Below are 24,553 nucleotides of genomic sequence, written 5' to 3' on the forward strand. Positions count from 1 at the left end.
TAGTTCTCTTTCTGAAGGTCGGGAGGGGCCCCGATGATCCAAGATCCTACAGGCCTGTCAGTCTGCTACCAGCCATTAGTAAAGTAGTTGAACGAGTAATACTGAGCAGACTCAATCATTTCTTAAGCAAAAGAAATATAATACACCAAGCTCAGTTTGGTTTTAAACAGGGTACTTCAACAGAGCATGCTCTGACCAGTCTGTTGGACACAATCAAGGATAACCGAAATAACGATCTGCACACAGCAGTCGTGTCAGTCGACATCCAAGGGGCATTCGATTCACTCTGGTGGCCAGATGTGATCGAATGTCTAGACCGAATTCAGTGCCCGATTGAAATCCTCAGGATTATTCGCAGCTATTTGTCTGATCGGCAAATACAGATAACAATGCCAAATGGCCAACTTCAACGACGACTGGTGCGTGGCTGTCCCCAGGGTTCATGCCTGGGCCCAGTCTTATGGAACCTGGTTGCCAACACGATATTTGATTATTACAATGGTGATGAGACTGTCAAAGTCCAGGCATTTGCCGACGACTTTCTGCTTTTGGTCACTGGAAGACACAGACTGCAGGTGAATGTACAGCGAGCACTGAACCTCTTTGCACAATGGGCAGCCGATCACAAACTGGAAATTTCAGCGTCCAAAACTAAGATTTTACTCATAGGGCGTAAAGGTCCACTGAGGCGGAATCCAACTATAAGATTATTAGGTCATCCAGTTAGGACTGTTTCCCAGTTGAAATATCTAGGTGTCATCATAGACAACCGCCTCAACTGGATTCCACATTTGCATCATATACACCAGAAAGTAGTATCTCTTATCAATAACATGAGACGAACTACTGGCATGTATTGGGGCATTAGACCAGACATGTTGAAGATCTGGTATCGTACAATAACAGCGAGGGTGATTTTGTACGGGTCTTCAGCATGGGGTATTCATCTCAATGGAAACCTGAGAAGGAAACTCAATTCTATTCAGCGTCTCCAACTCCTCATGATTACTAAAGCTTATAGGACCACCTCTACAGATTCATTGCAGGTGCTCGCTGGGTTACCACCATTGGATCTTGTCGTGGAGAGGGAGGCTGGACAAGCACGGATCCTACGCATAAAGGAAGATTTTATCTTGTGGGGTACCAATTACCGCGCTCGTGATTATGAGGATCATTCCCCTCGTTCTCTAGGACATCCAGCGGACATAAATTATGATGACAAAGTCACCATAGAGCCCTTAATTCCGGCTAGGCACGAAGTTTGTCTTTATACGGATGGTTCCAAAACGGAGCTTGGCACAGGTAGCGGCTTCTGCGTCATGCGAGGCAATACTATCTGCTACACTTGGTCACAGAGGCTGTCAGATTACAATAGTATATATCAGGCGGAACTTGTAGCAATAAAGGCAGCATTAGATTATATTAAGCAAAATCTAACAGGACCAGTCAGAATACTGAGTGATTCAGCATCGAGCCTACTGGCCATTAAAGAACTCAACAGCAAAGCGGATTCTGTCCACATTATTAGGGATGCTCTACTTCAGATTCCCGAGTCCCAACGACCGTACTTGAGCTGGGTTCCAGCGCATGTAGGCATTGCTGGAAACGAAGAGGCCGATAGGCTTGCTAAGCTAGCAGCTAACGACTTGAATATGCCTGTAACACCCCTAAAAGCACCAGTTTCCTATTTAAAAAAGATTACCGAACTTAAAATGTTAGAAATTTGGCAACAGAGATGGAACAACTCCACCACAGGCCGCAGAACCTTTCGTTTCTTCCCCAAAGTTGGTCTGAATCTGGTCACTAGTAGTGCTCATCTTACACATTTCTTTACTGGACACGGACCATTTCCAAGCTATTTACGGCGCTTCAGATTAGCTACTTCAGACAGTTGTAGATGTGGAACACTAGGTGATCCGGATCACTTTGCTTTCGAATGCTCTCTCACGATACCATTTCATTTAAAAAACCCTCTGAAGCACACTGGTCCGGGTGGTCAGACACCCTCAAGAGAAGTAAGCTCGCATTTAATCAGATTCATCGAGTAATGGACATTTGTGCTCGTGAATTCTGTTGAACAGAAGCGGTGTCAACAGCAGCTACAGCAGGCAATTCTATACCAACAACTTTCATAATTCTTACCTTACAAATTTGGTATCTTATTATATACGATAATATTCAACTACTGAAATTAAGACAATTTCAGAGACTAATGGCATGCCATTGTACCTATGTTACGTACATGCATGACAGCCATGTTTAGTGCAGTACATGAATAACTTTGCTGGAACATGTTACCTCCTAGATGTAGATTACCACTATCAATGTCTGTCTATTTGTACCTCAGTGTCGCTTCTATCCATTATTAATCTTTAAATTTTATTGTGTTTACTTAATTTTTGTATTGTATTCTGTGTATTTCAATTTACATATTGTCTTAGTGTATTGACCTGTTAAGTAGTAAGTGCGTTGTGTTATGTTTTCAATTAAGTTTGCGGTATAATAGTAAATACATATATAGAGCTCTCGGCTAGTACCATGAAATATTGTGTGCAAATGTTTTGTAACAGTTTCTAGTACTGTGCAAAATGCAACAGTTTATAACAAATATTCGTGGCCGCAGAACCAACTTTCTGATAAGCACATTGTATATTGATTGTTATTTTGTAGTATTCGCCATTTTATTTCAATGTATGTACAGTATTCCATTAAGTATCTTGAATAATTTTTTCTATTAATGTGGAGTATAATAGTTTAGGGTCGTATAATGATAAGTAAGTGTGATGTATAATAGTAGTATTGAATCAGACTTTCTTGGTTGTAGAACTTTGTAAATATGTATTGAAATATTTTGCTGGATTTAATGTTTTGAAATGACTCGTATTCTAACTCTGCTAGAATATATTATATTCCTAATTTCACTGTGACTGTTTCCAAAGGTTATTGTCTAGTGTTCTTTAGTTTTAGCGTTACAGTACAGCATCATGTACAGAATTGTCTACTTTTCTGATACGAGCAGTGTATATGTTGTGTTTTATTTGTAATATCAGCTTTACTATGTCAGTGTGTACTTTTCTGATACGAACAGTGTATATAGTGTGTTTTATTTGTAGTATCAGTTTTACTATGTTAGTGTGTTTTTCAGTCTTATAGTAATATATTGCATAATATGTTGTAATGTGCGGAATTATAGTAAGTGTATAATAGTAAGTCAGTGTGATGTATAACTGCAGGCTTGAAATTCCAATGTTAGTCTTAAATTTTACTGTTTTTGTTTTACCTTTACCAGTTTTGTATCAATGCAGCTTTGTACTTCTAAGTTTTTTTTTTTTTTTAAATTTTTTTAAATTTTTTTTGTAACCTATACTATCAGGAATGTCATATGTATTCAAGGTAGTCCTTTGTATTCCCTATCTAGATGTGACTCTGTACTCTTTTTTTTTTTTTTTTAATTTAGACTTAATAAATGTCTGCAGGGCGGACATCATACTGCAAGGGCTTGTTCCCGGTCAGTAGTCCTCCTTAGCAGTGTAAAAGTAAAAAAAGTAAAAGTTGTTAAAATAGTCTTTATTAAATCGTTTGCAATGTTAAAAACGCAAGCTCGAGAGCCACGAATTGCTCTCGCACGTAAAAAGGCATAGAATTTGATTTTTGAAATAGATAGGTTTTTCTCTGCAGAATTGTATGTAGCCATTTTTTTAGCATTAAATAAATTTTATTATGCTGTGTTTTGTTTTCAACCTGATGTCACAACCCAGGGTTTGCATAGCGGTTTCGACCACTACACCACAGCAGTAAATATTAAAAGTTGGTGGCAGCTTTTAGGGATTGTTCCTGAGAGTAAATTTAGGAACGGACGTTTTCGCCTGTGAACAGTCAAGACTTTCTTCTCTTCAAGAACGATCTAATTTTGCGTTCAAGGACAGTTCGCGTGGTGAAGCCTCTTCAGTGACAAGTGACAGTGTGTCAGAAGGGAACGCCGGAGGAAGCGTGATCTAGTGCCGCAAAATAGTGAAATTTCCCGGAAGAATATCCAAGTAGTGGCAGGAGAGTCAATCGAAGGCGTCTTCAAAATTGGTGACTACCATTTTTGTGATTTTGGAGAGGTTATGCCAGTTATTCGAGACTAGGCTTATTTTGGATATAGAGCAGGAAAAGGTTGCCTCTTAATTAGCAATTTTTTATATACGCTTTGTTTGTAGGCATAGGTATTATCATTAAGTGTTGTAAGGCAATTTGTGTTCAGAATTGTTAGGGAATTATTCAGTTTTGGAGAGACAGACCTGTTGTTGTTTTTGTGTTATTGTATTTTGGTGTAGGTTATTTTTCTTTAATTTTCCATAATGGGTGAGTTTATGAGGAAATTTACTAAAGCTCTGATATTGGAGTTAGCGGAGGAGTTTGAAACAAATGTGTCTCAGGCAAATAGAGTGAGTGAGTGACGGAGGACGTGGGCACCATCCCTCTACCGTTACGGTTAACTGGTATTAGCACCACGCCCGCCCTTATCTAGAATGACATAATTAGGTACTTAGGTTATCGCTACCCATTCAGACTTGCATGGTACATATTGCCATACTCTGACTTGCACGCCTATTACACATGCCGTACCATATTCGGACTTGCTTATTCATACTTGCATGGTGCATTTACATTCATATTGCATGGTACATATTTCACACATTTCATATTACACATTACATTTACTGGGAAATTGAATATGACTTATGTTTAAGGTTCTTTGCATCCGTAAGGTTCAATATTTACGTTAATTATACATGATTAGATACTTAGGTTAACTCTATACATTCATTATTATTTACAGACTTTCATGGTACATATTACACACAGAGAGATTGATTAATACTTATGTTAAAGGTACTTTACATCTTAGGTATTTAGGTTAACACATAGTTTAACACTACGCATTCATTATTGTTTACAGGTTTGCATAGTGCATATTATATACATTACATAGTACAGCTTATATTTACTGAGAAGACTTGCATTGTACATAGTTCACGCATTACATAATACAAATTACATTTCTAAGAATTTAATTATTTAATTTAATTATTAATAATATTAATTAATACTTGCATGGTACATATCATACATATCATACACATTTCATAGTGCAGTTTACATTTACTGACAGATTGATTAATACTTTTGTTTAGGGTACTTAATATTTATGTTTAAGGTACTTTACACCTGTTTGATTCAATTCTTACTATAAGTATGTATAGTTGGGTTCTTAGGTTAGCACATAGGTTGGCTTTACGCATTAATTATTATTTACAGTTTGCATAGTACATATTACACACATTGGTACATATTACACACATTAAATAGTGCATGCTAATTAATTAGAATGGTACATATTATACACATTAAATAGTACTGTGAATATTGACATGGTACATATTACACACAATTACTGAGACATGGGGTATATTTGCATGGTACATATTACACACATGGTACATATTCTCACACGTTACATACTATATATTGCATTTACTCAGAAATTGTTTTTACTTATGTTTAAGGTACGTTGCATCCGTTGAGTTCATATTTACGTAATCATACTTAATTAGGTACTTAGGTTAACATTATGCATTCATTATTATTTACAGACTTGCATGATAGATAGTACATACATTACATAGGACTGATTATATTTACTAAGAAGTTCATTAATAGTTAATAATATTAATTGATACTTGCATGGTACATATAACACACATTTCATAGTACATTAAACATTTAGTGAGAGATTGCATAGTGCTTAAGTTTAAGTGCTGAGAGTGTTAGCATGGTACATATTACACACAATTACTGAGACATGGTAGTACATATTACACATAATTACTGAGACATGGTACATATTACACACATTTACAGATTACAATTACTTAGAATATTAGCATGGTACATATTACACGCATTTACAGTTTACAATTACTTAGTATATTAGCATGATACATAATATAATAATATTAGCATGGTACATATTACACACATTAAATAGTACAGTTTACAATTACTGAAGGATACATTAAGCAGTTTCTTAAAATTCTGTGCCAAGTTTTACATAGTGCATGTTACAAACCTGCATTTCACATACTACACACATTATTATATAATGCAGGTTATATTAATTTGCATGTAATATACATGCAGAAAAGGTCACTATGTTGAAATATTGTAACATTACTAATTGCACAAGGAAAGGTAATCTGCAGATTGGGTTGCAGTCTGTATATAAATAGTCTGATGTGAAAAATAGGCATAGTGCATGCATAAATTTGTGATTCCTATGTGGTAGTCACTATGCTGCTTGACACCATAAGTTACATTATGCCGTTTGACACAATTCTGTGCCAAGTGTCATTAGCTTTGACATGACGGCAGTGATTTGGCGTATTGTTGGCTTATGCTTAACGAGGAACCTGCAGAAGGCCTGCCTATCCGTTATAGGAATGGCAATATGGTGGTCCTCTGTAAGGGGACATGCAGTGATGTAATGGTCTGCTGTGCCCTCTTCGCCACAGATGCATTCGTCAGTGCTGGTGATAGCGTGTCGATGATAGTACTGTGGGAAGGGGCCATGACCGGATATGTAACGTACCAAGAGGGGACTGGCGATAAGTCTTTGTAAATCTACTTTTGGCTTGAAGTAAAAGGTTCTTCTGCCGGTTAAGCTGTTCGTCCACTCCTGCTGCCATTTATTGCAAACAATTTGCCGTAAGGTCTTTTTTAGATATGAGGTAGGCCATGGGATCTGTACTGTAGTAATGTTGTTCCCAGTGGCGGCGTCTTTTGCCAGGCCGTCTGCAAGTTCATTGCCATAAATACCTGTGTGCGCTTTAATCCATTTTATGACGTAATGATTGTGAGCATTTTCACGTAGACTTTTTTGAATGCCTGCTATTTGCGGGGAGGTATGTTCTGAATTGGCAATTGCTTGCATAGAAGACAGGCTATCTGTATGTATTAAGGCTTTGGAGATTTTATTATTCGTTAGATAGCGTATGGCCTCGTGAATGGCGAGTGCTTCACTCTGGAAAACGCTGTTTTCAGTGCTGAGCTGCATCTGCTATTGGTGAAGGGGTTGTTGTTGTTCACTGAGCACGACAAAGGCGCTGCCTACCTTTTCGTCAATACGAGAACCATCTGTGTAGATGGAGATGTAGCCGGATGGTGCCACATATGCTGGGTTCTTCGTGAGGTGAATTCCAATACCCTTGATTGCTGGGTGTATATGAAGTTGTGAGGTCTTATTCTCAAACTGTTCTTGAGAGAAGGTAACGTAATCATAAGTAAGTGAAAGTCTTAACTGATGAACCTGTTGTGTCACCGCTTCTTCTTCTATGCGTAGATGAAGTGGTAGCACTCCTGCCAAGATGTTTAGTGCATCAGTAGATGTTGTCCTGAAGGCTGTAATTGAGAGTAGGAAGGGCCTCTGTAGTGCAGACAGGTGCCGGATTTTCCTTCCCTGCATAGGGAAGGCCCAAATGGCCGCTCCATAGGACACCATCTTCTCGACGACAGTAAGATATAACGCTTTTTGTATGTGAGAATTAATCCTCCAATGAAATCCGCGTTGCATTCTGAAATGCTGTGCTATGATTGCTGTACGCTTCCTTAAATTACGTATGTGCGGCATCCATGTCAGTTTTTCATCTATGTATAGACCGAGGTATCTCAGGACACGGACAATTTTAATTCGACGATTGTTGATGCGGATTGTCTGTCTTCTAGTCAGTGATCCTCCCTTCTTTGCGATTAGTAGAATTTGACATTTGTGCTCTGCTACTTGGAGTTTTTGTCTGTTGCATTGCTGGTAGAATAGATTGCAAACTTCGTTTGAGTTGGCCTCCAATTCTGCTCTAGTACGTCCTCGGACAAGTAGAGCAACATCGTCTGCATATGCGAATATGGAGGAATGCGTTGGCAGTGTGAATTTTAGGACTGAGTTGAAGGTTGCGTTCCACAAATGGGGGCCTGCACAGGACCCCTGTGGACATCCTCTGGTTTGGGTACGCTTGATAATCCCACTGTCGTGCACTATTAGAAGGCAACGGTCCGTTAGGTAATGTCGCAAAGTAAGGAAAATATTGCGTGGACATTGAACTGTTCTGAGTGCTTCTAAAATTGAGGGCCACCACAGCATATCAAATGCACTTTTCAGGTCTATACTGATTAGAGCAGTATGATAGCCGTGGTTGCGATTATCGTGTATAGCTGAATGTATATCGTGGAGTGCATGCAGTGTTGATGACCCTGTTCGAAATCCATATTGCTTGGGGTGTAGATATTGGCCTCTTTCTAAGTGGTGTCGTAAGCAATTCATTAGAAGCTTCTCATATACTTTTCCGAGAGCCGAAAGTAAGCAGATCGGTCGGTACGAGGATGGATCTGAAGGATCGCGATCCTTTTTTAGGAATAATACGAGCTGGCCGACCTTGAATGCTTTTGGGAACGTACCTGTTTGTAGCAGCTTATTAAAGAAGGCTATAAAAAGTGGCAAAGATGCTCTTATTGCTGTTTTGATGATTTGATAGCTTATCCCGTCTGGTCCCGGTGCCTTGTTATTGGGAAGGAGTTTCAGGACTTGTAAAACTTCCTGCATGGTGAAGTCTGGATCGTCTGCAGTAGACGGAGTAGATTTGTTACTGCGTAGAGATTTATGATATTCCGAGTCGTCAGAATTGTCATCTTGACTAAAGACATGGTCCAGGATATTTTCTAGCGTATTTTTGGTGGATTCTTCCGTAATTAGTGATTGCTCTGATGGTATGAATTGAAGACGCACGGGTTTAAAGAGCTTGTTAGTGGCTATTTTGTGGTGCAGCCCGTAAATTAATTCCGTTTCAGTACAAAATTTTTGCCAGGAATGGAGCTTGGCCTTGATTATTAGCCGTTTATATAATGCTCGCTCTCTTTGAAAGATAGGTAGGGTAGTGCTCTGGATTTCATTACGCCGTTCGTGCTTTAATCTGCGTCTGAGCGCACGGCATTTTTTCCGTTGGATGGTGAGCTCTGTGTTCCACCAGTTAGTGGCGTTTAATTTCTTTTTGGATCTTGTTGGTAAGAGCTCTTCGCAGGTGTCATGAAGAATTTTCATGATGTCGTCGGTTAGCGATTCCATATCACTTTGTGTATTGGCATTTTTTAGGACTGGGTTTAGATTGCTTAATCTTTGATCAATTTTCCGAGAGAACTGTCGCTTCTTATTTGATGGCATGTTATAACGTTTAATAATTTCTATTTGTGGTAGGCTATTGAGTTTGAAGGTGATAAATTTGTGGTCTGATAAGCTATCAGCTTCTTCTACCTTCCAGTCCTGCACATGCTGTGCTATCGGCACCGTAGAGAGGGTCAAATCCGGCCAGCCAACAGCAAAAATTCTGTCAAAGGTTGGTGGAGAATCTATGGAATTATGGAGAATGAGATTATGTGTTGATATGAAATCCTCAAGTTGTCTTCCTCTGGTGTCGGTACTGCTGTAGCCCCAGTTGGTATGATGAGCGTTGTAATCTCCAGCTATGATGACGTTTGACAGCTTGGTTCGTTGGAGAACTGACTGTGCTAGTTCAATCGTGGTTTCTAAATCCTCAGCTGGGGAAGCATATTGAGAAATGAGAAGAAGTGAGAAGTTGCTGGCTTGAAGAAGGACTGCACTTAAGTCTCTTTGCTGCTCAATAATCAGAGGAGTCCAGTTAGGTTGACAACATACTAAAATAGCGCGGGGCGGTTGCGTCTTCTCTTGCTGCTGATATATCGTCCATTTAAGTGGGAATCCCACTGCTTGGCCATTTCGTGTGTACGGTTCTTGTGCTAGAATGAAGTCGATACTGTGCTCGATGGCAAATGCTACTGCTCTATTTGTCGCTGCTTGTGCCCTCTGTAAATTTATCTGTAGGAATGCAATTGGGCTCTGTGCTATATTAGCCGTATTTATTTTTTGGAAACTTTCGTCGGGATGTGAGGTTGCTGTTGAGCGCATTAAAGGCGCTGACAGGCTTCTAGTACTCTGTACTGTCTTTGATGGTCTGCACTCTTCGCTGGTACTGCGGACAGTCGGGGTGGTAGGCTGGGTGGGTAAAATTATGTCTTGATCCATAGCGTGAGTTTGCGTCCCCGCAGTTAATGCATTGCGGTTGATGTGCATTGCATTCCCAAACCCCATGTTCTCCAGCGCAGAATGAACAGTATTGCTTTTGGCTTTTGCAGTCTGCCTGCGTATGCCCGTACTGCTGACATCTGTAGCATCTCTTGATGCCAGAGTACTCTGTGACTTTGTGGGCCTGCCATCCCAAGAAGATCTTCGTTTGCTGCATGATGGCACTAAAGCTTGTGGGCTCACATTCGAATACCCACTTGACTTTTCCTTTACGTCGTTCTCTGAGACGGTGGAGGGGCTTGAAGGTGTTATTGGGCATGTTTGTAGCAGCGCTGATTTCCTCAAGCACTTCCTCGGGTTTTGTAGACTCTGGCAGGTCGTGAATTGCACATCTTGGCTTGCGCTTTCGAGGTCTACTGATTTCCGCCGGGATTTCTTTTTGCTTGATGTGCTGCTCGAGAGCTGTGGCATCGTCGCTGGTGTTACAGATTACTTCAATGCCGTCTTTGTTACTTCTGATAATCTTGTCTATTCCAACCTTAATCTTCGTGAGGGGTACATTGGCGTTGAGCTGCGTTCTTAGTTCCGCTTCTGTAATGTCGGGTTTCGGCCGTATGAAAAGGCTTTGTGTCTTTGTTTTCCTGACGATCTCAGCAAATGTCGGTCGGGTGGCAGTTGGTGGTGGTGTTGAGGCCTGTTGAGAATGCTGTTACGAAGTCGGATGTTGCTGAGAATGTGCTAATTCGCAACAAAGCACGGTTGAGGTATTGACTCCGGTATCGACTTTGGCAGTTTTTGGTATAAAGTCTGGTCCTTTTATGGCCAGCGTTTGTAATGCGGCCAGAGAGTCTAGGAGGCGAGCACGGAGTTCAGTTGGTAAGAGGAATTTGGCGTTTCTTTTAGTGGTCGTTACCTGTCGGATGTCTTCGTAAAAAATGGAAATCTTTTCTACGTAAGGCAGATCTGAAGCCAATTTCTTAGAAGCGTCTAAGGTACTTTGTGTGTCAGATGATTCTCCGTCAGTTGTAAGGGCCGAAGGACGTGGCATGATTTGAAGGGAGCACCGTGATGGCAGTTATTGTAAAGAGTCTATTCAGTGGTACTAGAAATTCGTTACAATAAAAAATGGAAAGTTCGCGTTACACTATTTTGCACAATTCGCTGATCACTGAATTGAACACAGTCACTACTAGCACTACTTTGCACACTAATTTACACTTACTAATAAACATTGGAAGAAGCCTTTTAAGTTGTATAAAGGACATTAATCAAATTAACAGTGAAATGTATACAAATTATAAGTAACTTAATTAAATGAATAATTAAAGACTTAAAATATGGTAATTAGATTAATTGCAATTAGCATTGTTCAAAGGTGCTGGGAACCTAGAGTACAATTAAAGTGCCGCTGTCTATACAGAAGCCTATAAAATTATAAAATACAAGAGTGCAATAAGACTATACCGGTAATTAACGCAATTACCAATTTAAGCACTATACTTAAATACACAGTCAAGTTAATGGGATGGGTAACAGGAGCCTTCTAGGCAATTTGAGAATTATTAAAATCGCACAATTTGTGCGAAGTTATGAAAAATTTAGCGGTAATTAATCAGCATGTGAATAACAATACATCATTAATTAACACATATTTACGTAGACAATTTTATAATTAATCGAGTTTCCGGTGTAAAACCTGAGGATACTAGACACCTATTTTGAGTAGTAAATAATGTCAAGTATTGGCTGAAGCCAACCTGTTGGTTAATCTGCGATTAATAAATTAATTATAATGTCAGGCTGTCCTACCTTGGCTGCTATCTTCTCTGTTTTTCATCTGTAAAGCAGGAACAGTAATCCAATTAGCACTAATGAACCAGAATAGCACTTGCACAAACACAACTCACACTGCACTTGGACGCTTATCTTCTGTGTATATATTAGACGCTTATCTTCTTCAGTTTTTCATACTAACTTCTTGAATTTTTGTAAGTCCAATAATTAATGCCGCAAATTAGTAACTTTGGTTCTAATTGGTCGAATTTTATGAAATTTGGAACTTTTACTTCTTATTAGTAGAAAGGACGTTTGCTGTTGGAAGTAAGTTGATCCAGTAATTAGGAGTCTAATTAGGCAGATGGTGGTAATTAGGCCACTACCTCTATTTTCAGCCGGATGCGAATTCCTTTGGGTGGTGAATCACCCAACGGTATTCTAACGGTCGCTAGCGTTGAAGCTGCTTCAAATACACTATTTGAAAACAGTAATTAATTCATATTTAAATTACTACTTAACCAAATGACGTTAAACTTATTCCAAATTAAAGTGAAAAACCTGGGCTATTCAATGGTATTAAAAATGAGCTGATCCGACTTGCAGTAGTTTTGTAGCGGTCCACAAAGCTGGTCAGGACGGTGAAAATGGCACTGTAATGCTAACACAATTAGTAAAATCTTGAAAAATTCCGTAATTAAATGCCTATTTGTCATACAGCCAAAAATCTTGTATCACCGTAATCCCTGCTGCTTCTGTTATCTAAATCAACTACTTTTAAGACTGCAGGATAATTATTTCCGTAGTTATAGACTGAATCGGCGGAGCTCAAAAAAATACAACCTTCACTCTCTCGAAGCTTGCTGCGGCACTGGGAGGCAAATAGAGTAAGAGAAATTAGGCAGGCTATTCTAAATGCCGAGGACTATGAAGAAGAAGCTGCGAAAGAATACGCGGCAAGAATTTGGGCTTCGGCTGAGCAGAGAAAAGCAGAAGAAATAGCAGAGCAAGAGAGAGCAGAGCGGGAACGTGAACAAGAGAGAGCAAAACGGGAACGTGAACAAGAGAGAGCAGAACGGGAACGTGAACAAGAGAGAGTGGAACGGGAACGGGAGCGAGTTTTTGAATTGGAAAGGTTAAACTGATGAATGTGGTTCAGACTAATAGCCTAGCTTCCACGGTTTCGAAAGTTGAACAATCTAGAGAAAAGAAGGTTAATTTGAAAGATCTAGTACCGCGTTTTGAACCGAGTAATATAGATATTTCATTATTCTTTATGTTATTTGAGAAACAAGCTCAAAAAGAGAACGTTAATGAGATTGATTGGGTCTCGCAATTAATTCCTTTATTACCTTACGATGTAGCCCAGTTAATAGTGAAATAACCAGCGGATAAAGGAGATGATTATCAGCATGTTAAGAAATTACTCATGCAGAGATTCAAGCTTAGTTCTTGGGCACTAAAAACAAAATTTGAAGAACATTCTCGAAAAAACGGAATGTTATGGGTGGATTTAGTGTATGAATTGAAAGTGTATTTAGAGAATTGGTTGGATTCAGTAGAAGTTCAAGATTTTGAAAGTCTTAAAGAACTTATGCTCACTGAGCAAATTAAGCGGCGAGTCCCTCTAGAAATAAGAGAGCACTACTTAGACAATTGGGAAGAATTTAAAACAGCTTCCATTTTAGCAGAGAAATGCGACAAGTATGAGGCTTTGCGAAGAGATACGAGGAAGTTAGAACAGAGAGCGGGGTTAAAAAAACCATTTGAGAAAGATAGAGAACAGTATGTAAATTCTAAATGTAGTTATAATCAGAAAAGTAGTGGTCATCAAAGAATTAAATCAGAGGAGCATAGAAAAGTGGAGGCTCCTAAAAAAAAGCAAGTTTTCAATGAAGCAGGTTTCGAGAAGCAGCGGAAAATAAGGTGTTACCAATGTGGAAAGGACGGACATATCCGACCTAACTGTCCATCGCTAGAAAAGAATAAGGATAATCTGGTGAATAATCTAGGAACGGAGAGTTTAGGAAAATGTTTTGAGCCGTATTTCAAGAAAGCAGTAATTAATGGGATACAGAGAAAATATCTGAGAGATACTGGAGCTGGTATAGATCTGTGTAATAGTACTTGTATTAATACTAGTGACTTATTAGGGGAAACTGTATGAGTGAACAGCCTTTGGACACAGAGTGTAAATGTTTACCTTTGGCGAAAGTCACCATTGAAGGTGATTTTGGTGTGGTCACCACAAAGGCAGCGGTTACTCCGGTAGAGTTAGATAAAGAGTACTATTTGTTAGGGAATAAAACTGCACAGTTGATTGAGGAAATTAGGGAACGACCGGTTCTCTTGAATGCTGTGGAGACTCGTAGTCAGGCGCATGCACGCAGGAGTTTAGAGAGAGCGAGTGCAAAAGACTTAGATTCCAGATCGAAAGAAAAGAAAGAGCAAGAAAATGAAAGGGCTGTCAATAATGAGTATTCGGAAGAAAAGTTAACCAGTAATACTGAGGAGGCAATTAAAATTGCAGACATCAGTTTAGAAGAAAGGTCTATCCTTGCGGATGTTTCGCCAGCAGAATTCTTGGAAGCACAAAAAACTTGCGCTAGTTTAGCGACCCTGTGGAAGAAAGGGAAAAGTGAAAATGAAAAAGAGTTTATAATAGTCAAGGAAAGACTATTCAGAGTGGCAGGTTCTAAAAAAGGGGAAGATAAGCGTCAGCTGTGTGTGCCTCTCGTTTTTAGGAAAGGGATCATGAAGTTATGCCACGAGGAAATCTCTGGCATTTAGGGGTAACAAAAACCAAGGATAGAGTTTTGACACACTATTTTTGGACTAATTGCTACCAGGAAATTGAAGAATTTGTGAGGACGTTCGATATTTGTCAGCGTGTAGGTCACAATAAGGATAAAAAGAAAGCCCCTATGAAGATTGTGCCTGTTATATCAGAAGTGTTTAGCAGATTAAATATTGATGTAGTAGGACCTCTGATCCCTAGTTTCGCGTGAAAATAAATACTTAATTACGTCTATTTGTGTTGCTTCCAAATATCCAGATGCCATTCCTGTACAGAATTCAAACTCTAAATGTATGATTCAAGCCTTGATACAAATCTTTTGTAGATCAGGTTACCCTAAGGAAATTCAGTGTGATTTGGGTATATCGTTTACCAGTGAACTTACATCTGAGTTTTTTAGCAAGTTCGGAATTAAGGTGTATCATTCTTCTGTGTGTCACCCTCAAAGCAATTCTGTTGAAAGGTTGCATTCCACCTTGAAAAGGGTATTGAATGCTTTGTGCTTGGAAAGCGGGAAGGACTGGGAAGAATGTTTGCCATGTGCTTTGCTCGCCCTCAGAACTGTTAGCCATGAGAGCACAGGTTTTAGTCCCTGCGAGTTAGTACATGGAAAAAAATTGAGAATGCCTCAAACGATTGTGTATGAAAACTGGTTAGAGGAAGAAAGTTCAGACCCCACTGTGGTCGAGTATGTTCTAGACTTAATAAACAGATTACAGAAGTGTCAGGAGCTGGCTGTAGAGAGGATGAAAGAGTGTCAGAGTAAAAGGAAACTCTGGTATGATCGCAACGCTGTTACGAGAAGGTTTAAGGTCGGAGATCTCGTGCTTGTTTTAGCCACGTTTAAACCACACAAAATGGCTCTGAACTGGATAGAGCCAGGTAAAGTAACTAGTGTGATTTTCGAAACCAATTATACGGTAGAGATTCCGGGTAAGCGTAGCAGTGACACCATTTATCACGTAAATTTGATGAAACCTTATTATCAGCGCCCCGAGTTTGTGAATCTTGTGATGGAGGAGGTCATGGAAGATATTGAGGGAGAAGTGGATATTCCTTGTCCCTTGGCTGATCCAACTCAGGTAGATTTTTGGAAAATAGTTGGAGATAGTAAGCTAGAAAAAAGAGCTTCGGCAGAGGAAATAGGAAAATTCCAAGAGGTTATAAGGAAGTATGGAGTGGTGTTTTCGTCCGATCCCGGCTGTACGTTTTAGGTCGAAATGGATATTAAATTGTTGGATGAGACTCCGGTTAGAGTCAGGCCTTACCGAATGTCGGCGAGACAAACCGACATCCTAAAAGAGGAAATTAGGCGGTTGCTTGAGTTAGGAGCCATAGGAGTCGGGCAATCTGATTATGCTTCGCCTATGATCTTAGTAGAGGTCCCAGGTAAAGATCCTCGTCCTTGTATAGACTACAGAAAATTAAATTCAAAAACTATGACCGAATTTTTCCCTCTTCCCAATATTGAAGAAGTGGTAGAAAACGTCAGCGCAACTCCATTTATCACAATCATGGATCTAACCAAAGGATACTTCCAGATACCACTCACAGAGCGTGCATGGAGGTATGCCGCATTTGTGACGCCTTTTGGATCTTTCATCCCGAAGAAAATGATGTTTGGGCTTTTAAATGCGCCTTTCTATTTTTGTAAATTGATCGCTCAAGTTTTAGGAGGGCTGGACAATTTTGTTCTACCGTGTATTGACGACATCGCAGTCTTTTCGTCGACTTGGGACAGGCATATGAAGGATTTGGATGTGGTTTTAGGTCGCCTTCAGGAGGCTAAGTTGACTGTTAAGCCCTCGAAATGCAAATTCGCACAAGACCATGTGAAATTTCTGGGTCATGAAGTAGGGTCTGGGAAAAGATCGCCTAGTGAGGCCAAGATTCAAGCAATCAGAGATTTTCCGATCCCCACTACTAAAACACAGATACGTAGCTACCTTGGTACTGTGGGCTACTATGCAAGGTACATAAAAGACTACGCCAGTATTGCGGCACCTTTGACAGACGCTTTGAAGGGGAAAAACAAAAAAGAAAAAGTGATTTGGACAAAAGAGTGCGACGAGGCTTTCAATAAACTGAAGACCAAACTAGTAAAAAGTCCGGTTTTATTTGCACCAGATTATTCTAAAGAATTTATTGTGCAGACAGATGCCAGCTTATATGGTGCTGGTATTGTGTTGTCTCAAATTCAGGATGGGGAGAAACACCCTATACTGTATCTTAGCAAAAGGTTTACTAAAGCGGGGCGAAATTATAGCACCATTGAAAGAGAACTAGCGGCCATTATTTATGGACTGAAGAAACTAAGTCATTACTTAGACGGACAGAAATTCAAGATCCAGACGGATCATAATCCGTTGACTTTTTTAAACAAAATGATGGGATCAAATTCTCGTTTGACTCGCTGGGCATTGTGTCTCCAACAGTACAACTTTGAAATTGTTCATAGGCCAGGCAAATTACACGGTAATGCAGATGGCTTGAGTCGTGCCCTAGTCTAGTGACTGAATATCACTAGTGGATACTAAGTAAGGTAAAAAGTAATGAAAATGGGTGAAAATGATTTTTGTAGAGTTTTGGAATTATATTTGTGTAGATTCAAAATTGTTTGCATTGTGTGTTTCATTTTCAAAAAAATTGTTAGAATTAAATGTTTTATCTTAAGTATTAGCATTGTGTAAAATTTGAGGAATATGCTTTGTATAAGGCACACATTAGGAGTAGTTTAAATTATTTTTGTTGTATTTGTGCGGTTATGTTATCTAAAAATAAGTGCAGGGTAATGTAACTGGCATCTCTATTATCACTTAAATGGTTACCACTTGTGTTTTGAAAGCAGTGAAATGTATTTAGAACTTTTCCTTCTATAGTCAAGAAAAATTTCTTTATGAGGCGAGGAGTTGTGATAAGGTCACATAAAAGAAGAAGAGACTGAAGATTAATATGGACAAGAATGTCTCGTGAGAATAAGCAGAAAATTATTATTTTTTTAACTTACAAACACGTTTTCAATAGTTGTTAAAATAGTCTTTATTAAAATAATTAAATCGTTGGCAATGTTAAAAACGCAAGCTCGAGAGCCACGAATTGCTCTCGCACGTAAAAAGGTATAGAATTTGATTTTTGAAATAGATAGGATTTTCTCTGCAGAATTGTATGTAGCCATTTTTTTAGCATTAAATAAATTTTATTATGCTGTGTTTTGTTTTCAACCTGATGTCACAACCCAGGGTTTGCATAGCGGTTTCGGCCACTACACCACATGGGATAAGTAAATAAAGCATCTAGCTTAGAAGCATCAGATTTCCTATCTGCGGTCATTTATGATGCAAAACCCTTGATTATCAAAAACGAGACGATTTACTTCATAATTGCGAGTTGCCGAGGAAACTTGTAAAAGAAAAATTATTGTTAATGCAAAAATATCACGCTTTCGGCTGATGAAAACAATCACACTATTGATTACAACCTAGTTATGGCTCTTCTTAGTATAACTGAAGGAGCTAATTCTCCTTTATCATCACATATGACGCAGTTACACCACAGGAGGAGTAGATTTTACTAAATTTTCCTAAAAGAGACAAGCCGCAAACATTACGGAATATCTTACAGTGGTCTTATAGAAAATATCTAACTGGAAATTTGAAATGCAGTGATGATGATGATGTCGTGTCTATGACAAAGTGCAATTATATAACTGTGAAGCTGTCAAAGGCAGCTTTTGCAACCTCGGCAGCTCTATCAGTATAAAGTAGGTCCACTGGGTCTTCAATGCCGATGTCAAACAGTCCGACCGGGATTGCTGGGCAGCTGAAGATGTGATGGCGAGACAAAGGGATGTCATCTGGGTAATGAGGAAAAATGTTGGTATAACTACGCTGTCCGTCTGCAGAAATCCTAATCCCTTTTAAGTGATTTGTCCTAAGTCTGGTTATGATAGTCGATATGGCTCTGTCACAGTTCAATTCCGGGATGGAGTTTCCTTTAACTTGACCGATTAGCTGGCAACTGCATTGGCATCGACGAGGGTTAGGCAGTTGGATGGCTGAGGAGAATCAGGGATGCCTTTGCAAGTTCATCGGCCTTCTCATTACCAAAAATATTTACATGAGCCGGTATCCATTGTAAGATGCAGGATCTTTGGGCAGCAATGATTTTGTTTGTGAGCTCAATGATCTGATGACTGAGTTGACATTTGCCCTTCTGGATCGCTTGCAATGCTGAAATGCAGTGATAAAATAGTACATAAAAAGTACGCTTATATGAAAATCCTTACACTGAACGCGATGAGTAACCTTAGTACCTGTAATGTTAGTTTTCAAGCCTTCTCAATTTTTTTCTTTTGTGCTTTCTGCACTTTAGAACGTAGTCTCCTTGTAGACGGTTCTACAAACACGTCTATAACTGCCTATTGAAGGCAAGAATATTTATTATTAGTCCAAAGAGGCCTTTTACCTGAGGGACTATTGTTTTCGTTTTGAGATTTTGCGTTGAATCACTCTGAATGTTCGTTTCACTTTTCAAACTGTTGCCACCAAATATGATCGCCGGTGTTATATTTGAAGAAATTAAGTAATGAAGAATCTGCATAAATGTATGTATGTTTCTCGCATTATGATAAAGCAACGGTACCTAGAGTTATCCAAATGTTTAAAAAAAAACTCTCCTTTAGATGTAATTTAAAATCTGAAACCTTTCAGATTTTCTTTTCTTTTTTATTGTTATTTTTTTATTTCATCTGATTACTTTTGCTTTGCCTCTAAATAGTGCAATTGGGAAATTAGCTGCGGTTTTTATGCATATTTATAAGAAATTCTGACCCTTTGTTGAGTCTATTAGGCTTCTCAAGGCAGGGATGCTGAAAAAATCAGCCAGCTGTCGTCGGAATTCAAAATACCTCCCGACCGCTAGACGGACGCGCTTCCAGTTCATGCGGTAAGGAATCGGAAAATTCTTTACATTATTTCCCACTTAAAGAGCGATTCGTGAGAAGGAAAGAGAGTCGTCAAATCTAAATAGTGACAAATTATCGTCATCACATTTTTGTTCGGGCACCACTTGTATAGTCACTAGGTTAAATTCAAAGCAGGAAGCATAAAAAAATCAGTAATGCCCTCGTCGAGATTTGAGTTCCGGATCTCCCGTATGGCTAGCCGGATTTCTTTCAATTACATCATGCAGACACGCGGTAAAGAGAGGCGAAATACTTTACGCCTTTAGTGACCTGGATTTCATCATAACAAGACGAAGATTGCGAAAATAAATAGTAAAGTAAATAATTGTACAGGTCTATCAAGCAGATGTTAAGTAACAGGTGAACAGATGTGCATGGGGCACCAGACACTTCACTGCAGAATCGAACAGGTATTGCCCCAATACACTAACTAGCTAGAATATGAAAAACTTGAACTGACTATATGCTATTTATAAGTGATACTGGAGTTATACATTGGAGTTGTTACATTTTAAACATAAGAGAGAAATAACATAAAATTACATGCAAAGTTATATACATACAAAGTTACATAAATAACACAAACTGTTTGGTATATTCATTAAATAAGTGACAAGAATATTCTTTTAAGTATTCTACAGTGGCGTAGCTAGGGGGGCAAGTGAGACATGTTCCCCCTAACGCAGCATTCAGGGGACGCCAAATTTATGTTATGTAATTTTAGAATGAAATGTTTTCCATTCTTGGCACACAGAAAGGGGACCCAAATCTTCAGGTCTCCCCGGGCGCTGAAAATCACAGCTACACCTCTAGTATTCTACATAAACACGTGACTTCAGAAAGGAAATTTACTACATAATTTTTTTAAAAATCAGCTTACTGTTTTTGCTCCATTTATGCTCAAAGAAAAAGCGAGGAAAATATTTTATCGTAAGATTTGTTTTGGCCAAAATATCTTTCAGAAAATCAAGCAAGCTAAATAATCTAATGCTCTGCAATTGTACACTCTGCGGCTCACCAGCGGCCGAGCGGTAAAGTCGCTGAACACTGGTAGTTCGGTCCGAGGTCCGAATCCCGCGAACGGGCTGGCTGCATGGGCGTTTTCGTGATTTTCCCCATGTGTAACTAGTATACGAGCCAGTTTCCCTTAGAAAGTCCTCCACGAAGGCATCCCTCCCCATAGGCAGATAGCTCTCGAGGCTTTGCCATAATCACACACACACACACTGTACACTCTGCACTTTTTTGCATTAGTTGGAGTACTGATGAAGGATGTTGCTCCAGTTGTAAGTAAAATTTGTTATAAAACTGAAACACTTGGAACTGGTAAAATTCAACTAAACATTAGGAAAGCCACAACACAAAATGTTCTTGGAAGTAAACTTGTAGAGCTATTAGGTATTAGTCGGAGAATGAAACCTGAAGATCTCGCTGGGATTAGAACTCTGGACTTTTCGAAGGCTAGCCGGATGCGCTCCCAATTACGTCATAAAGGCACACGGTAAGAAGAAAGAAAATACCTTACATTCTCCCTCACTTAAAAGAGAGACTCGGGAGGCGGGAAGCTAGACGCCAACCCTGATGGGGAAAAATTATCGTCAACCACATTTTATTTCGTGTGCCACTTGTAGAGCGGTTAAGTACCGGAGCAGGAATCGAACTTCGGACTTCGGGTGTCGGATTGTTTCGAAGGGCTTCTAATTACCCCACAAAGGCACACAGTAAGGACGAAGAAAATACCTTACATGCTCACGAATGAGAGCAATACAATTATTACAGTAAATACTTTTCTTAAATCTTGAAAACTGCACATGTATGTACTAAAACCGATGAATGACGTATGTAACTCATGCAGGAATAATGATGGGGCAAAATCTCTATGTGAACGTATAGCCTGTGTCAAGTGTGTTTATGTTGTAATGTTCCAACTTAGAATTTACAGCAATGTGCGTGGAACCTTGAGAACTGGTAAGCGAATAATCGCTTAGTTTAGAAAAATAGAAATGTAAACTCTCGAAGCCTTAATTACCCTTTATTGCTCAAAAAAAAGTTCACAGACGGTCCTCTCCCAGACGTACATAAAAGCCTCCACTTGGGCTTTAACTCAAGAATACTAAGAAATAAAACTTAACTAATGCTTAACTAAAAAGATATAGGCGAAGTTATCAAAATTTTACAGGAGTTGGCCCCTTAAACGCTAACTAAACGGCGAAGCTATCAAGGACCTGAAATAAGGCCGAAAGTAGAAATAGCTTAGAGAGAGTGTAGCCAAAAGACGAACTCGCGCTGGTCAGAATCTCTGGCTCTCAAACGAAGTTAGTAAAACTTCGCCTTTAAATACTTGCTCTTCCTTCATTTGCATTGAACCGTTTTCTGAAAATACATTCTGGCAAGAAATTTGTAAGCTGAAATTAGAAGCGGCAGGAAAGTGGCTTTAACTAAAAATTAACTGTTAAAAACTTAGGATAAACCTTGCAGTGTTATTGCGTTTGAAGCCATGACACATCAACGTTCAATCTTCTTTGTCGCTTACAAATTTGCTGTTTATAATATCTTGACACACTCAACAAAAACTCAGCCAGTTTTTGTTTGGAGGCTTGTATGTAAAAATCCTTCTAGGAATTAATGAAACTAATATTAAGTGGCATTATTTGTAATGATAACTATTTTGTTGGTCTTAAACACCTGTAAATTGTACTGTTTAGGTTGCATGGCTCTTATGAAGCTTTAGAAGGAGGTCAAGCGATGGATGCATTGGTGGACCTAACCAGTGGTTTGTCAGAAAGATACGATTTGGAATCGGCTCCTTTGAACCTTTACCAGTTTCTTCTACAAGCGTCATCTGGAGGAGCTTTCATCACATGCTCACGCAAAGTAAGGTTTATGTTTTCAAGAGGATTCATTATTGCAGAAGAATTATTTTAAACGTGGGGGGTGCTAGTATACAGTGAATAATAAAATATGAAATTGTAATCATACAGGATGACTGTAGGGTGTCCATAAAGTTACATTAATATCTGTTTGCCTACTACCTATCTATCTATTATATTATTATAGGCCATGTATGAAAAACATGTATTCTATAGAATGTCCAGGCAACAAAATCCCGGCCTTTATTTTTGAAACCGTTGGACGTAGACACATACCTTCATATATAAAAATATTTTCATATTTTGGCACATTTAAATTTAAAGAAGTCAGTTTTCTATAAAATACGAAATATTTTTTTTCCTTCTCCCAGCCCCTATATTTAGGTTTAGGGAAAGTTTTGTACCCATTATAAAAAATAAAACACAAAATATATGACTCCTGTATGAAAATAATTGACCGGAATATTTGGTATTATTACGAATTTTGTATAATGTAACATGAAAAGCCTGAAAAACAGTGAAGCTGTGCGAGAAAAATACGATTACAGGGGCAAGTCTATTTACTATTAAGGTAAATGACTATCTCCCTAAAATGGCGAGATAACGCCAAGCTGGCGATGGATTTTGCAACTTAATTTGGCGACAAAATTAAGTCGCAAAATTGTGTAGTAGTGCGTGTGGCTCCTTCGTCGTAGTAGAAGTTCTGACCAGTAGTTTCGGTTAGGGAAAACGCCAGTTTTGCAGCACTGGTTTATGCTTCAAACAATTTACGTGGAATAATCATTGCGCATTACAAGCCATGATTCCTTTTCGGACTCTACACTTTTATTTTCCTACAGTTGTTGTTGTGTCTATGATAAAGCCTATTGAAATAGTGGCGAAGATGACAATTGGCAATCGAGATTAGGATCCGAACCCCCGGGCGGTTTACACAGACTAGTCGGGTATTGTCCGAATCCCACAACCGTCCAGAACAACGCCCTAAAACAGAAAGGTTTAATATTGTAGTACAAGGCATAAGAGATAAACATACATGATACATAATCATGCAACTGAATTGCTCAGTGCCATACATACGAGGAGATGAAGATGACCGCCCTGTTAATTTTCAAGATGTTGTCATCATAGAGATTCAGTTCCTTAAACAAGACCTCAGTTTTTAACAATGCAACAAGGATGGCCGGACAATAAAAAATGTTTGCATTTGTCAGTTCTGTGATCGAGCAGTTATCATAGTTCCTGTAGGTTTTCCTACCCTCTCTGTCAGTTTTCAATCCTCTTGTTATCCTGTTTTGATTCCTCTGTCAATTCTAAGTCTGATTATGGTTTTAGGCATAAGTCGATCTTCATTGATGTTATGTAGCTTATTGGAATTGAAAGACACTTCAATCTGAATTTCGCCCTAGCATTTGCTTCCGAGAGGGTGACATTTAGGTTATTATTATTGCTAAGATTTGGAGTCTCTTTTGCCAGTTTAACTACATTCTCGTTACCTGTGATTATGACTTGAGCTGGTAACCATTGAAGAAAGAACATCTCATTCAACTTTGGAATCTTATTTAGGCGAAAGTGGATCCCATTGGTGATCAGGTAGCTTCCATCCAGTATTGCTTGTAGGGGATTCATACACGTGAAATTCCTCCAACTATTGCAGAAGCTCGTAAGTGAATTTAGAAACGGTATACAGTATGGGATAGAATTTTTGCTGAACAAATTCAAAGTAGTATATTTCGTCACTTCCAAGCAAAGGCCGTAACGCAAATGGTAAATTCTCCATGCGGCGGTCGTAGGAAAGTCTCATGTCTTGCTACGTAACATTTAAAGTATTATAAGCAGGAAAGGTTTGTCTTTTAGTATTGCATAGAATGACTAGGAAATCTGTGAACTATTATTAATCGTTTCATATTCTGATGTCCAACTTTCGATATTCTGTGTATAGTCTAGGCATTATACAGAATGTTTGCTTTCATATATTGACGGTAACATATATATATGTTACGGTGAAACACCGAAATCTG

The 24,553-nt window shown here is 38.9% G+C and overlaps 1 protein-coding gene across 2 annotated transcripts in view; it reads left to right on the forward strand.

The window, feature by feature from the left end:
- Positions 1–24,553, forward strand: part of LOC118189043 (calpain-A-like) — a 170,970-nt gene that overhangs the window by 79,558 nt on the left and 66,859 nt on the right. For both annotated transcript variants that reach the window (XM_085813423.1, XM_085813424.1), the window contains exon 6: positions 22,371–22,539. In XM_085813423.1, coding sequence (XP_085669549.1) covers positions 22,371–22,539 — 169 coding nt within the window. The remainder of the gene's footprint in view (positions 1–22,370; positions 22,540–24,553) is intronic.

The sequence above is a fragment of the Stegodyphus dumicola genome, chromosome 3 (assembly GCF_044657685.1).
Source record: "Stegodyphus dumicola isolate Sdum_Otavi_A_Nest chromosome 3, ASM4465768v1".
Lineage (NCBI taxonomy): Eukaryota > Metazoa > Arthropoda > Arachnida > Araneae > Eresidae > Stegodyphus > Stegodyphus dumicola.